The sequence below is a fragment of the Gymnodraco acuticeps genome, unplaced genomic scaffold, assembly GCF_902827175.1.
Source record: "Gymnodraco acuticeps unplaced genomic scaffold, fGymAcu1.1, whole genome shotgun sequence".
Classification (NCBI taxonomy): Eukaryota; Metazoa; Chordata; class Actinopteri; order Perciformes; family Bathydraconidae; genus Gymnodraco; species Gymnodraco acuticeps.
In genome coordinates this window covers 2,156,534-2,172,566 of record NW_022990235.1, presented here as the reverse complement: position 1 = coordinate 2,172,566, position 16,033 = coordinate 2,156,534, and the positions used below count along the sequence as shown (strand labels likewise).

The 16,033-nt window shown below is 39.9% G+C and overlaps 1 protein-coding gene across 1 annotated transcript in view; it reads right to left on the bottom strand.

Annotated features, from left to right (window-relative positions):
* uba7 (ubiquitin-like modifier activating enzyme 7) overlaps positions 1 to 16,033 on the bottom strand; it is a 40,078-nt gene that overhangs the window by 7,119 nt on the left and 16,926 nt on the right. Inside the window, exons 18-21 of the mRNA XM_034219081.1 lie at positions 14,922 to 15,123; positions 14,739 to 14,830; positions 12,834 to 12,926; positions 11,389 to 11,580 (exon numbers count right to left, since the gene is read on the bottom strand). Of these exons, the coding sequence (XP_034074972.1) occupies positions 11,389 to 11,580; positions 12,834 to 12,926; positions 14,739 to 14,830; positions 14,922 to 15,123 (579 nt within the window). The remainder of the gene's footprint in view (positions 1 to 11,388; positions 11,581 to 12,833; positions 12,927 to 14,738; positions 14,831 to 14,921; positions 15,124 to 16,033) is intronic.

The window sequence follows — 16,033 nt, the reverse complement described above, 5'->3', positions numbered from 1 at the left end:
ACATTAGCAATCTTAAGAGATAAACTGAACAACAGATACACAAGATAGTAACCCTACATGACAACTTATTCAACCTCAGGAGATCCTTATTTATTGTATTTAACTATTGGCTTAAAGCTGTGTTCAAGTACTGTCCTATCTCATTGTGTCTATGCGTCCAGAGATCTGTTTGGACACAAAGCAGAGATGGCATTCGGGATTCTGTGTGGTTGAACTACACTGAGTTTGACTTGAGGACAAGACAAACGGCCACTTCACAGGCCTGAGTGGAATGAAGCCACATTGGTGGGAATATAAGTTTACACTCAGTCTGCTCCATTTTTGGAGGGCAGCCAAATCTCTCATCTGCTGTCCACATATTGTAGTCTTTATTATAAATGAAGTGTTCGACTTCCACCTAAAACATGACACACCTGGTATTTCCAAAACAATTATGGAACACAATGACATTTCATAGATTTAACCACTTCTTACTTCACCATTACACACGTCATGGTGTTGCTGATGCTGTGGATGTCACTAACTGTCATTTAAATGTTAACTGTCCGTACGTATTGTGGTCATATCAACCTCAGTCACAACTTGGAAACACCATTATTTCCATGTAACAGCTACACAAATATTTGTGATACTTAATACTCTCATTACTGCTCTAATCTAGCTCTAAGCAACGCAGTAAAATGTCCCGCATTGTCCCGCAAAAACATCCTATTTGTCCCACATGTGGCTTGTTGGCACCTGGTCACCCTAACTGCTACTGATTTAAGCCAAACAAAAAAATGTTTAACCTCCTTGACGGAATCTACGCTTGCATTTTTTTCAAACCAACTCTTCCACATTTGTTATCACGGTTTCTCAGCATTATTAAACATCATGCATGATATACATTCTCCCTCACTATGTGGGCTGTTCAGATGAAGTTCCCACTAATATCTGACAATAACAGCCCAAACTTCGGGCTGCTTCCTCTTGTTGACAGGAAACCTGGCGGGCTACGCTGCTTTCTGACAAACCTAAATGTAGACAGTAATAGTTTTCAGGAAATAATTCAAATTAATCTAATCATTAAAAAAACACACCTACTTCCAATTGTGTGGTCCTAAAACAGTAAAATAGGATCACATAAGAAATAAAAAAATAAAGATAAAGATGACTTTAACACACAATAAATCACGAGCCTGCTGGGCGAATTCAGGGGAACTCAAAATGTACTGATCTTTATAAAGTGATGTAATTAATCTATTTGGATTAAATGGATGTTTTAGGTTCCTTCAACACTGAAAACTGTGAGATGCTAAAAAGTACCTCCATTTATGTTATTTTTCTGATGGCTACACTTTTTTATATTTAATTTCACCCAGCCAAAATAACTTAAATGTTCAATAATACCTATATTTCAACTTGAGGAGTCGTTGAGTCACAGCAACATCTGAGAATATCTGGTAAGATCTGAAAATAAAACTTGAGATTGTGGTTGCAGTTCAGTTAAACTAGCTAGAGTCTTCAACTGCTTATTGTAGAAGTGCACTTATCAAACAACACTTTTTAAACCTCTATTTTAGAGTAAGGTTCACATACTTTCAATATTCATAGTGCTAGCATGAAGTATTATTGCATCTGTGTTCTGGATCCCCTCAAATCAGGAGACCTAACCAGGGCAGCTGAACAGCACAGGACCTTACGCAATAAAGTCTCTTATGATAAGGGCAACTGAACCCAAAAATAGCCGCCTCTGACTGCAGATATACGTGAGAGCATGGGAATGTAGTGCAGCCAGAGGAAGTTCAGCCAAGTGAACCTGATAAGGAGGGAGAATGAATCCAAGTTGGATTGCGATCCCCTTCAGGGAGCACAATAATGCTGGTCATGTTGCACAGGTCATTGGAGTGTATTCATAATGCAAGTTTTTAATCTTGCCCTTTAAGACAATGGAGCATTTTTGGAGACAGGAATAAGTCCCGCTCCCTGCACTCTGCCACAAGAAACAGCTCTGCTGAGGCACGCTCTGCCTCAGCTTCATTATCTGGACTGAATCCAAACAGTGGAAACGCTTTTACAACCAGTCGTGGCTAGAGGCCTGTTTCTTCAAAGGCAACGCTTTCTCTTTGGAGGGCTTCAAAGAAGGTTTAGGGGAGGCAGACGGAGGATCTGTGTGGTCTTTTTAGATCATATTTTCAACCTAATCTCCTTTATCTTCCATTTCTAAATAATCCTGTTAATTTCACAGAGACGTCATGCCCCAGACAACCCCTTTGACTGAGCCTCAAACACAAGCGCCATTTATTTCTGAATATATGATAAGGATGCCACTGACTACAATAGCCTATATGCACATTTAAGTACAAGCAGGTATATCACAAGTTTATTTCAGAAATACTAGAGAAGAAAAAGAAATAGCTAGAAACATAGTGGATAGTCAAGTCAATCTTTTCTCTTCAAAGTATGTTCACACGCCTTGGGGTATTACTGCAGTAGTAACATAAAGCATGTTCACAAAACTATGTGAAGTATGATACATTGCCTACTAATTGTCACTTGAGTCAGTGTCAGTTGGGGCTGAAGACTACTGAAAAATCTGAGGGTAAAGAGTCAGAAAGACCGCTACTAGCGTCACACCCCCAAAATCGCAGAAATAACCGTTGGTGGTTGAGTTGTAGACGCCATGTTGTGGAGAAAGGAAAAATAATATGTGGAATAAAAAACATCTCTTGTTCGGCATCAGTTGGGAAACTGATTCTGATTATGTTATAGGAGGGCAAGGCTAAATTAGTTGAATACTCGATTAATAACATTTCATGTTATTCAGCTGATGCTTTTTATCCAAAGCGACTTCCATACAGTTCAATACTGTAGACGTGCCAACGGGAACAGATTGGGATTTAGTATCTTGCCCAAGGACACTCATATGTACTGGCTGGGGATCAAACCACTGACCTCTAAAATTCAGCTGCCCCATTTAATGTTCTCTCAACCACTAAAAAACATTATAGGCTAATATCATGTACATCCTGTTTATAAAGTAGATTTGCCCTAATCAGAGCAGTTTATCTTTAGGAACATCTTTGTTTATGTTTTTTTTACAAAGGAGAAACTGTACTGTCATGTAAAGTAGCCCTTTGTATGATCGGGAGTGTCATCTGCCACCTAATCACTATTGATCACCACTCTCTTTGGACTGAAGACACAGATGGCTGAGACCTCCAACTGCTCCCTTCAGCCCACTTCAACACCCTAGAGATTTGACAGGATACCAGCCACACACGGCCCACATTAATACATTAAAACAATATATCAGTAAATACATTAAAATGTAGTTTTAAACAAGCTTTGCATTTATGTTCTCACAACTCTTGGTTTTGAAGGATGAGTTCGTGCAGGTAGAGGAGTGACAGAGGAGGCTCAGAAGAGTGCTGGTTCGACACACACGCTCAAAGCAGCCCGTTACTTTTGAAAGACTTCCATTGACGTGTAAAACAGCAAACAGAATTTCTATGCGATTGTCTTTCAAATGAGAAGATAACAGCGCTCGGCCTGACTGAAAATGACCTGGGGCAGAAAGACAGAGTCAATAGTGTGCTCCTCTTACAAATGGGCCAGTGACAAGCTGGGGCCTGCAGAGACACCCAAACAGCAAATGTCTGATAGCAAGAGTTGCAGTTATAAAACAACAACTGATCAATACAATGTTTTTAAGTGAGGCATTGGAAAGTCCCAAAACTATGACGGGTGCCTTAGCCCAATGCAGGGCTTCTCTTGTCTGTAATCAGTGAACAAAATGTGCAATTTGTTTAATTCCCAGCCTGAAAATGAATGAGTCTTGTATGTTATACACATACAATATGACTTCTATGATTACTATAGCACATATTGTTTATTGGGATGTAATATAAAATGGGGACAGAGCTGTTATCTGTGCAGGTTTAAGGTTTATTCACAGGGATACATTCAATAACAACACACAGCTCTGACCATAAACTGTGATCAGTGTGTCCTCTGTTGTTACATCCTAGCTTGTACCATTGATTAAATGCCTCAGTAATCAAAGGGCACACTGTTAGGTTACATGGTGTAATGCTACATGGAATGATGTAACTATTACATGGGCTGGTCACTGGAGCAGGTTATTGATGTATGTTTGTCAATATGAATTGGTCTAGTTCTTGTCGGCATGATAAACTGTAAGATTAACTGATGATGGACAGACAAATAACATGGGACACACAGCTCAAATAGCATTCATTAAAGCTACATCTGCACAGTTGAAGCATACACACAGACAGAGCTGGGCGATGTATTGATATTATATTGTTATTGTGATATGAGACTTGGTACATTTTGGTTATTCTAATTATGCATAAGTGTCTTTTCCATGTTTTAAAGGCTGCATTACAGTTAATCTATGTCATGTTCTGAACTTACCAGAGTGTTATAGCCTTTATTATTTGGTTTGACCCATTTAGCCAATATAATCACATTGCAATGTGAAAATAATTCATGTCCCCCTGAATTACTATTTCCTTTTTGTGATCCCTAAATGACTGAAGGCCTGCACACTTTGCAGTTGCCTTAGCCCAATACAGGCCTTCTTTGGGCTGGAACAAACATGGAACGAATTTAGTTTTTAACTGTCTGCCTAATGATGTGTGACCCTTCAAGGCCAGAGCCACCCAGCTTTGCCAAAAAGACTGTTGCCAATTGGTGTGAGTGCCTATCTCATTTATTACAAAGGAAATTGAGGCAAAACGATTAATTTCCTTGTTAAGCATATAATTAGCACTCATACACTCATTAGGAGTTATTAACAACCTTATGGATGTAAAAGACACGGTTCCAAATCCTTTATGAGCACATTCATGTGTCTTTTAAGAGCAGTAAAACGTAACTTTATTTCTATTTCCATTACAGAACCCGGACATGTGTATGTTGTTAGTCAGTGCCTTATGTGCACCGCCTACAACATGCAGTACATCATGCAGTCTGCAGACGGACTGTCCTGCTGTGCCTCACAGAGCGGAGGACACACTTAATCACAAGTGGCATAATCAAATACAGCGACCCATGCTGTAAGGTTTTGTCCATGTATGAGGTAACGGTTCCTGTGTGTTTTGGTCGAGAAGCGACTGGACGAGAAGAAGAAGAAAAACAACAGAATGCCTATTGAGTTCATGTGTGAATGCTTAGACTCATGGCATCAGGAGCAGCCTAGAAACTTACATTTAATATTACTAATGACAAACCTGCAGCATTAGTGCTTTAATGAGAGGATAATGAAGCAGGAGGAGAGATACTTTTAATAACTTCCACATGCTGCTTCCACTGAGTGGAACTGGCCTGAAGGTAAGAAGTTGTGAGAAACAAACATGGGGAAAACTTGAGCAACAATGGATGAGGAATAATAGATAAATGGAAAGGTTGGAAAGACATATCAATAACACAAATTAATTGCTGTTTATGTTTTTTGTATTGGTTTCGGTGTAGAGACAATGTTGTTGATCAGAAGTGGATACTCTACTATTTAAACTGGTAAGAAAATAAGTATATAAGCTCCTTCCAGCTATTTGAGAAGACATAATCGTTTTCATCTGCTTTTCAGTTTATTTAACATTCCACTGAATCTACGTGTTGGACACCACAGAAGAAGAAAAATGAACTAGCTATCACAGCACACAGCTGAATTATCATGACCAATACCATTAGTAAAAGCTCTTTTTTAATGCTATTTAAACAGACAAGTATATACACTGACTTGTATTGAGGAATATAACCTGCCTCACAAAATCTGCTTTATCTACTTTGCATTAATGAAAAATAGAAAAGCAGAATTACTTTACTTGATTAAAAATGGACTTTGGAAATGTGTAAAGGTTTTTTTTTTTAAAAAAACTACTGTTGTTATGTCTGTTAAGATTTTTGTTCCCACAAACAGTTTACGGTGATAACAGCAGGACATTCACAACTCAATATTTGCAGTAATTTTAACAATGTGTCCTTGATTTCATGGCGAAAAACCGGAAGCCTTCTTTTTTCTTCACACACCCTCTAAAGTTGTATGTGTATCTCTTAGAGACCCATTCACATCACTTTAACGTGGGAAAAGCAAAACCTACAGGACAGTGAGATGTCAAGGTCGGTCAACTACAGAGTAGTGACTCGGAAATAGGTTGGGATATACTGCCTTGCTCAAGGACCCTTCAGAGAAGTAGATATGGACTCATTGTCATCACAGAGGCCTGATCCATGATTCAGCTATAAGGGTGGGCCTTCCCGTTATTGTGTTACTCATTAAATATGTATGTGATGAGGAGATATTTTTTAGGATGAATTGAAAGAGCTGCTAACTACCAGACGTTTAAGTCCCGCTTGAAGAGAAGACCCAACTCTTTTCCCTCGCTTTCGAGTCAGTTTAAGCTATGTTTTATCGATTGTTGTGCTTTTATTTGTCTGTCCATTCTCCTTATGTGCCTTTTATCTATTCTTATGTATGCCTTTTATCTATTATTGTAATATTATATTTTATTATAATGTTATGTCTGCTGTGAAGCACTTCGGTGAAACCCTCTGTTTTTAATATGTGCTATATAAATAAAGTGGATTGGATTGGATTACCAAACATCTCCTGCTTTTTAATTTGGCTAAATGGATAGGGTGCATGGTGAATTTAGGAGCTGTTCTACATACGCTACTAAATAAATTATCTGGATAAGTGGACCTATATTTGAATGCTCTCTGGAAAATGACTGTTCTTGTCTGATGCTACACAAATAAACAACCCATGTACAGGAATAACATTTTTGCTGATGACAAAAAATGGGAAGCTAATGATTTGTAGGGAACTGAAAACCAGCAGTGACGGAACAATGCAGCGTAAACAACACATTACTTAAAAACACAAGGCAAACCACACAATAACAACACCAACACAAAACCTGGAGGACAACAGAAGGCACAAGCCGTCACAGATTACTCATTATCCCGTGAGCACTATTCATGTCTGGGTCTTAAGTTACAAACTGCACAATGCAGCTCCACGCCGGAGCTCCCCAAGGAATACTGAGGGCCTTGGATCATGTTCACCCTTTCTGGCACAGTCTGAGGAGGCCAACATAGATTTAACCACATGTGAGGTAAATCTCCCCCTTTGTTGTCCTCTTTCTCTCTTTAAGCCAGCCCCTCTTATTTGTGTGACAGATGTGCGACCTTCAATTATATAAGTGCTGAAATCACAAATAGAGTAGCTGCAGGTTTGCCTTCTACATGTAAAACAACATGCAACCACCCTGGATATATTGGAAAAAAGTTGTCATAACCTAGTGTCTTCCTGATTTCTCAAAGGGCATATCCAACAAGAAATGCAAAGGGGGTTTTTGCTGCGCAAGTGATGAATAAAAAGTAATCAGAAACAGAGGCTGGAGCAGATGATCTCAAACCCCCTGCCTCCTCCTGGTGCTGTCCAGACCTTACAGCAAGATCACTGGGAAATCTGGTTTCAATACACTGCTTCCTGTGAAGGCAGGAAATACCCGTCATTTCTGCAGGCAATTAACAAAGAACCAGTGTGAGCGTCAACCTTGGAGTGGCTTTCTTGAGATCAGGAGTCATGCCTCTAACACTGTTAATTCAATTAGAGACCGAAAGGGCAAGCTGGGGAAGAAGGGCACAGAGGGAGCATGAAAGGGCACAGAGTGAAGACTAGGGTGTGGAGGAGGTGTGCAGAGACATGGAAGAGGGAGTATTTACATGGCACACAACCAGCAGGCAGCCCAGCAGACAAGCAAAGACAGCAGACACTAAAAGAAAGAGCTGCTGGAGGGGTTGGGGATGGAGCAATTTAATATCCAGCTGAAACACGTCCTCCTCTGTCCTGGACTGGGCCGGGAGATGTTTCACTTCACAGGTTTTGCTGGGGCTGCAGCTCGGTTACAGCTGCAGGAGCATAGCACTCATAAATCCTTGTTGTACTTGAATTATCCTTTGGTGTCTTTCAAGGTTTGGTGATTGCAATAACAAACCATGTACTCTCTCTGAGCTCCTTTAACTATGTGCAGTAAAATAAAACTGGCAAACAAGAATGCATTTCAACCAGCATTCATTTATCTTTTTCTGGCCAATCCCAAGCATCGGAATAAGATCAATCAAAATTGTAATGTATTACCTACGACCTCATGACTCCAATATTTATTCTCCTTTCAGCTGGGGTCTCTGCCAACTCCTCAGGGAAATATATGCCTCCTTACAGTTGCTAAATGCTCCACTACATAAACTAGCAAGTCACTAACCTTGTCTCAATGCTGTTAGAGGCAAACATTTATCATTTGGTTTAAAATGTTACTGAAACAATCTGTGGGCTGCTGCCTGAAACGGTTGTAGAGATTGGCGAGAGTGAAGCAGAAAATCCATTTGCATGATGTACAATCATAATATCAACCCGACAGACACTAAATTGTCATCTAAAGCTCAGGGAATTTCTGAGTCGGGTGATAATCCTCTGTGGGTTCTATATCATAAGCACCCCCTTTTTAGACTCCAATATATAAAAAATATTGAATGGTGCCACTTAAATTAAATAGAATAATAATATGGAAAATGAGAATATCACTGAAAATATGTGTCTAAATTCTGCAAGAAATTGTCATCATAAGAAAGTCATGCTGTATTTTGCAGTTATTTATATATTTAAATGTCAATTTCCAGTAAACCATCTAAACACAATGACAAATAGGGTGCCGACAGTAGAGTAGGACATTCTGGCTTGAAGACTGCAGCTTTAAAACTGTGGCAGCACCACCTGAGCCCAGTAACAACACACGTTCATGTATATATGGTGACGTCTAAATTAGATTTTGTTCAAACATTTCTAGCACTAGAGAAATCCATCTCTGTGAGCTTGCCAGATTTGGTACTCCTTTAATGGCCTGTGCCCTGGAAAATGATACTAAAGAATCGCAGTGTTGATCAGACAAGGACAGTCCCCCGTTTGTTTACATATTTCTGCCTCCATAACATCAGCAGGGAAGGCCAGGGGAACTTCCTATTTTGGGAAACAGCTGCCTTAAAGCAACAATTTCTGGAAGAGGGTTAGCATGGTGGGAGAACGAACTGTAATCTATTTCAGTTAAAGAGCCTGTGAGAAGAACAGTTTTGTGTGGATACTGTGGTACACAGCCACATCTAAAACACCTTTTCCTAAAGCCTTCAATCACAAAAAAACATCTTATTAACATATTTGTTCCTCTTCAGAGTTGTGATAATGCAGGTTTCATTACGATGACTGACAAACATCTGGCAATGCTGTGATGCGGTGGTTCAACTCCACTGTGGGAGAACACTGAGTGGACCACCAATACTACCAGTGAGACGTGAGTGTTGTTACTTGATATTAATGAACTGAGACTGATCTCACGAGGGGAGAGGTCTAAGTCATTGGAAAAGTAAGCCGAGCTCCTGATGCTGCATGTCTGATCAGTGATATTTCACAGCTGCACGTCTGCAGTTGCTTCAAAGGGGGCCTAATACAACCTTCTCTAATCCTAGACAGATTAAAGATAAAACAGTATTAATAGGTGTGTCGCTTTTGTCTCTGCTTCCATTTCTGTCTGCTAAATTAAGTTATTGAATTGAATAATCTATGTTTACATTCTTGATTCCATTTTTGACAAGGGTCCTGTAAATCTGTTGATTACCTCCGCCATGAAGGTTATGTATCAGCTCAGTTTGTCTCACTGCCATCAGGATTACAGGAAAATGTCTGTCCTGATTTTTAATAAAACATGGTGGAAGACGGCCGCATAGTTGAAGGAAGAAGCCTTTACATTTTGGAGAAGATCCGAATTACAGGCTTGATAAAATAAACTATTTTCACTTTATTTAACACTCTGAAATAGGGATGAATAATTGTGAGCGGCCCATATAGTGGAAACAACAACTATAACACAGCTATGGACTTGTCGTTTAACAGTTACCTATATGGATAACACACTGCAATGAAAGAAAGGGAAAATGGTAGAGAAAAGGAGCAGAACTATTTTCCTACAAAGTATCACGGACAAACTTAAGTTCATCATGAGGACTTATAACTGAAATGTTTTCTTTGGCAGACATTAGAGCGTCTCCCACTCACAAGGCTAAAGCTTTGGCAGCCAACCATTTTTTTCTCTCATCCTCTCTGTGTTTGCAAGTATGTACCAGCACATGTGTGTTCCTCATTTATTTAACGCTTAGAATGCTGAACCTCAGCTGAGCCTTTTTCCTCTAGTGGTGACCTGTCTGTCTAAGAATACAGCCAATGCCCTAATAGGTGAAAATACAACACTGAGGCTGCTGAAAAAGCCTTGGTCTGGAAAATCGAACGTCTGCCCATCCCTCTGACGTAATGATTCAACAATTGAAAATATAACCCCTGACTTTCTGAGTGGCCAGCACATTTTTAGAAGTAGGGGAAAACACTTTCGCTGACAACAACTGTGAGAACACCGGGGTCTTTGTAAGTAAGGAAGAAGGCACGCCTGGAACTTCAGAACTGCGCAGAAAGCCACAGCTGCCTCTGTCATCACAGCAGACTTTAATGCAGCTGCAGCATTTCTGCCTGTAACTGAAGCTGAAACCAGACCTACACTGTCTCAGAGCCCCCTACCACTGCAGCCTCACGTCCCAGAGGACACAGTTACCCCACTCGTTGACCCCCAGTGACCCCTGTCTGTCAGAGGTTCAATGCTCTGAGTGAGAACGCTAGAGAGGGCAGCTCCAATATCTGAGGTGAGATATTGAGGGAAAAACAGTAAAGACTTTTAGAGGGGGATATCCTCTTGTACTCTGCCTAAAATTTGAACCATGGCTTTTGAATCTGGCCGGTAGCCATTTTGTGTTTGTGTTTTAAAGTTTGGCCGATACAGCATAAAGAACTTAGTATGACCTCCCCCACCTGGTATAACCTCAAACGTTACCTTGAATTTGATCCTAAGAAGGACTCTTAAGTCTTAAGAGAATAAGCTCCTGTCCCTTTTGCTTTGAGTTACAGTTGCCTTAAATTCACTTAATTTGTGCAAACATACCTGCACTGAAATGCCCTGAGGATTATAATGAGCTAGCAAAGGATTGAGCTCATATGCTAAATATTGAGAGTCAGCAGTGGTCTCTTAGAGCCTTCATTCATGACTTGATACGCTCCAGACAGAGAGGAAGGGCGTAAATCTACAAAGAACCAAAAGTATTTATTCCCAAAATGGACAGGCTTAAATTATTAATGTATATACAGTAAGAGTCTGTCAGGCTGTGTAAAGTGCCCTACTCAGGTCCTGAGTGTGAATGACTGCTTTGTCAATTTTTCCTCTAAACCTTCCACAATCACTGACTGACTAAAGATGGCTGTGGGTGTACAGAGGTGTTACTCACCTCAAAGTAGCGGTTCCGAGACGGCTGGGAAAACAAAATGTGCGAGGTAGCCAGGTACATGTATGCTGTTCGGTAAGAGCTGATCTCCTGGTGGCCCTGGATCAGTTTGTATAGCTCCAGGCACATCAGGCCTGCCACCGCTGCTGTGGTGGTAGCTATGGCTGGGATTATCCTTCCAGCTATGAGCTTACTCTGTGGAGGAGACAGAGTACACTATTAAAATGCAGTTCAATAAAGTAGAATTATATGATCATACTGTGTTGGTTTACAATTTGTAAGTGGTGCAAAATATATACATAGTTTATTTACACATTTTATGTCATCTTTAAGGTGCTTGTATTTAACTTGAATTTCATGTGGTGTTTTTTTTTAATACTTCAGCTTCACCACAATCAGTGGTTGAAACATTTAAGTAAGTGGGTGAGTATATAGACCATATACTTACAATTGCCATTCAAACAAAACATTAGACCACAAGAGAAGTCATGTTTTAAGTATAATTTAAAAATTCGGATCAAAATGTACTAACTAATACTATTAATGTAAAAGAAGCATTTTGATGTTGTTGGACCTAAAATTAACTACTGTATAAACTAGTTCACATTTTAATCTGTATTATGCATCTTATTCAAAATAATTATTAGGCCTATGTCAAATGAAGTCAGTGGCATAAAAAGTCATTTTTATAATATTCTACTCTGAAATATAGTGGAATAGTAGCAGCAGAACATCACTTAGTTGGATGTAATGCAACACAGTACAGCATGTTTCATTGTTTTATACATTAATTGTTTTACCTAAGGTACATTTGCCTTTTTAGTGATGCTGTGTCCTTGGGCAAGACACTTCACCCTAATTGCCTCCTTGTCCACAGTATTTACTGTTACATGTCTGATATGTGTAATATGTAATGTAAAGCGCTTTGGACATTCTGAAAAGCGCTCCAATAAATGTAATTAATTATTATTATTAGTGTATTCATACTGTACGTTTTGCATGAATCCAGGGTTAAATGGTGAATTAAAGAAAAATAAATCCAAACATGATTCCACATGTGTAAATTTCTGTATGATTACACAGGAGTAACCCTCTATTGTCTCCCCTCCCTCAGCAGGACCCTTCCCCCAGTCCCCCATCTGTCCTGGCGGTGTGTCTGCAGCAGAGGCTGGTACAAGGCCTGGCTCAGGTGGCTCAGGTGTCACCTCCCAGGCGACAGGTAAAGTGCTGTGATTAGTTCTGCCCCAGGAACAATGGGTGAGGTGGCTGATTCTGTGGCTTTAGGGCAGGTGTGTGCTGCATTGACTAAAAACATGACCCCGAGGGAGGGGGAGCAGTATTCATTGCCTTTTTCTTATCCATGCCGCCACTTCAGCTTCATCCCTCTTTAATATGTTTTCCCTTTCACAGATATTTCTTTAGATGATGCACGGAGAGAAAATGTTGACCTGGTGCCGACTGGCTGCAGGGATGACATAGTTCTCCGCTCTCAGGTTGGATGCAGCAACAATGTAGTCCATGTGGAAGTTATTGTCGTCATCCTGTGTTAGGTGAGATAATAAACATACAGTACATCAGTCATTCAAATAGCTCCAAAGCTTGATGCATCAGACAAAATGTATCTGATTAGGTATTGATGTCCATGCCTAGTGACACCCCCGCAGTCATATGATGCTCAGTGTGGCTGCTTTGAAGGCTTTGTTGTTGTGTCGCTTAGATCAGCCTAATACATGACTTGGTCACCCCATCAGAATGCAGAGGAAATCAGATTTCTGTTGTGATGGACAAGCCCAGTGAGGTCATGCCTCTGCTTCAGCGGCTTTACAAAGGCTAGGAAGGCGACTGTCACTCAGGGATGGCTTTAGGGGATGTGAGGAAGCTGCTAGCTGGCAACCTGATGCATATGAAACCCTCCTACACACATTCCATCTATCCACAGCACGACCTGGGCATGTGGGGATCAACAATAATGAGGAGGGGGAGCTCGGTAGTTTGGGGATCTCATTCTTATTCAAGATGATATTCGATATGTACCAGACATACCTTTTACACCTTCATTACTGCTTCTCCTGAGTCACTCACACTGCCTGCTAGTAATTTCTATAGCCTGTCTAAATTCCTCTAACACTCAACTCTGTAGCTACAGCAACTGCACCCTGACTGCTCCGCTAATATGTCTTTGTTGGAGGTGTATGGTCGGAGGTAAAGGTTTTGTCACTGTGACACACTGCTCGCCTACACACTCTTAATTCCCATTAAGATAAAGAAAAGGCTTGTATCAAAAGGTAAGAATTTTAATTATTACACTCCTTTTCCAAGGTTTCCCAGGAAACCAAGGATTTTCCTGCTGGGTCAATAGGTCAACAGGTAAAAAAGAGGACACCTTTCTTAATTAGGCATAAGATTAAATGATATTTTGGGATATACATCCACAGTAAGTCAATATGTTATGATTAAAATATAACTGCATCATATTCTGCATTTGTTTAGTGTAATAGTAGATAAGATTAAAGAAATTAAATATTTTCTTTGGTCCTTTGATGAAATTTTGAAGGAACACATTGCTGGCATTTACAGGAAACATATTATAGAAACTGGCTGATAACTTTAATCCAAAGTTGTTTTTGATTCTGGGTCTATTCAGAGTCTGATCTTCTTTATTCTGACTTAGCTTACTGTGCTGAAGCAACTGTTAAGGATACACCTTTGGGAAGTTGTTATTTGTTGTATGTCTGTGCTCCCAGATCACTTTATAGAGATATATACCTTATGCTTGGCTCCCCCAGACACTTCCAGGTGACAACTCAGCGCTAAACCTGATTAAATGTCCATACAGTGAGTGACTATTTGTTAATAGGCAGTGAAAGAGAGTGTGAGGAGACACTGTGACAGACAGGCATACAGGGGAAATCTACCTTCAGGACTCCCTTCACTGATGCAGTTGACACGTGTGCAGACACTATGTCTTTGTCCTGAGTTGTTGAATGAAATGCATTTTTCCTAAAGTTTTATAATACACCTCTTGAATATTAAATAAATCTGTTCCATGTGAGCTGGCAGTAAGATGTTTTTTCACAATGTAAACTTCTTCAGATTCATACATTTAAGCCCCAGGGAGTTTTAACAGTGAAAACACACAAGCACAAGCACAAGCACAAGCAAGCTCTGTTTCATGAATGTTTTGAGCAAAAGCAAAGATTCGGGCCACTAAGGACCCAAAGACGAGGGGAAAGAAAGTCATATTCTGAAAGCACCCATAGTTCTGAGTGCAGCTCCCTGCTAACGCTAAGCCTCCAGTCTGTCTCTGCTTCTGCGGAGCGTGCAGCAGAGGTGTCACTGTGCTCCCACCCTACCTTCTCAAAGTCCGTGGGGTACATCTGCATGGCTGAGGTTTTCAGAGACGGGGAGGCCAACTTTCCTTTCAGCTCCTCAAGTCTGGCTTTTTCTGTAGCATGGACAAAGAGAGACATGAAAAAAAGGAATTCTTCAAGACAGTGAGTAGTGACATTAAATATCATGGCATTCAAATAACTCACCGGCATCATCACTGTCCTGTTTTTTGTCCTCCTCCATATCCTTATCAGTGACGTGAATCTTCACGGAGAACTTGGGAGTGAAAGACGGTACGGAGACTTTCTCTAAGGTTTTTCTGATGGAAGCGCAGTCTGTTGTGCCTTTGATCCCGTAGATCTGCCCGTACAGATTAGCTGCTGCCACCACATACTCCTTGTGGGTACTCTAAAACACATAATACAAATATAAACTTCAAATTAAATCGACACTTTTGTCATGTTTTATCAGAAAACATAATTTCCATATAAATCATAGTTATTCTACCTCTCTTCAGTTGAGAACACTTTAAAATAATTAAATAAAGTTGTGCTAATGTTGCATTGTGCGACTCATAATGCAGGAATGAATCCAACAATTAAATATAGAATATATTTGTTTTTAATAGAGAATATCTACACAGCAGTAAAAACTTCTGATTCACACACACACACACACACACACACACACACACACACCACACACACACACACACACACACACACACACACACACACACACACACACACACACACACACACACACACACAACACACACACACACCCACACACACACACACACACACACACAGTAACAGATAATTCATTAAAAGTGAAAACAAATATATTTTAAACAAAGATTTTGTAATACCAATACCACACTATTCCAAATAATACACAGTATACACTGTTCACTCAAACTTTATAGGAAAATTGGCACTGAAACCGGAGTGTGCTCATCTGTCAAAGTTGAGAGCTTATAAAATATAAGATGACAACATTTCATAAATATTGAAGGGAAAAATAAACAGTAAAGGAGTCAGATAGCAGTAGATGGAATAGTGATGGTTGAACAATTGTGGTCAAATCATCAATGCAAGGAAAGCAACTCTTATTCCATTATTTATGTTGTGTGTAAATTTCAGCTGCTTCATTAAAACCTTAGTATCTCCTTTGTTTAATATTAGAGTATGTAGAGATAATCATCAAGGATGTGAACGTGATAAGAGATTATTATCTGCCTTTCATTATCCATATGCATGTTTAGTGGCATTCACAGATCAGATAAGAATCCAGTATACAGTCAAAGTCGGGAACA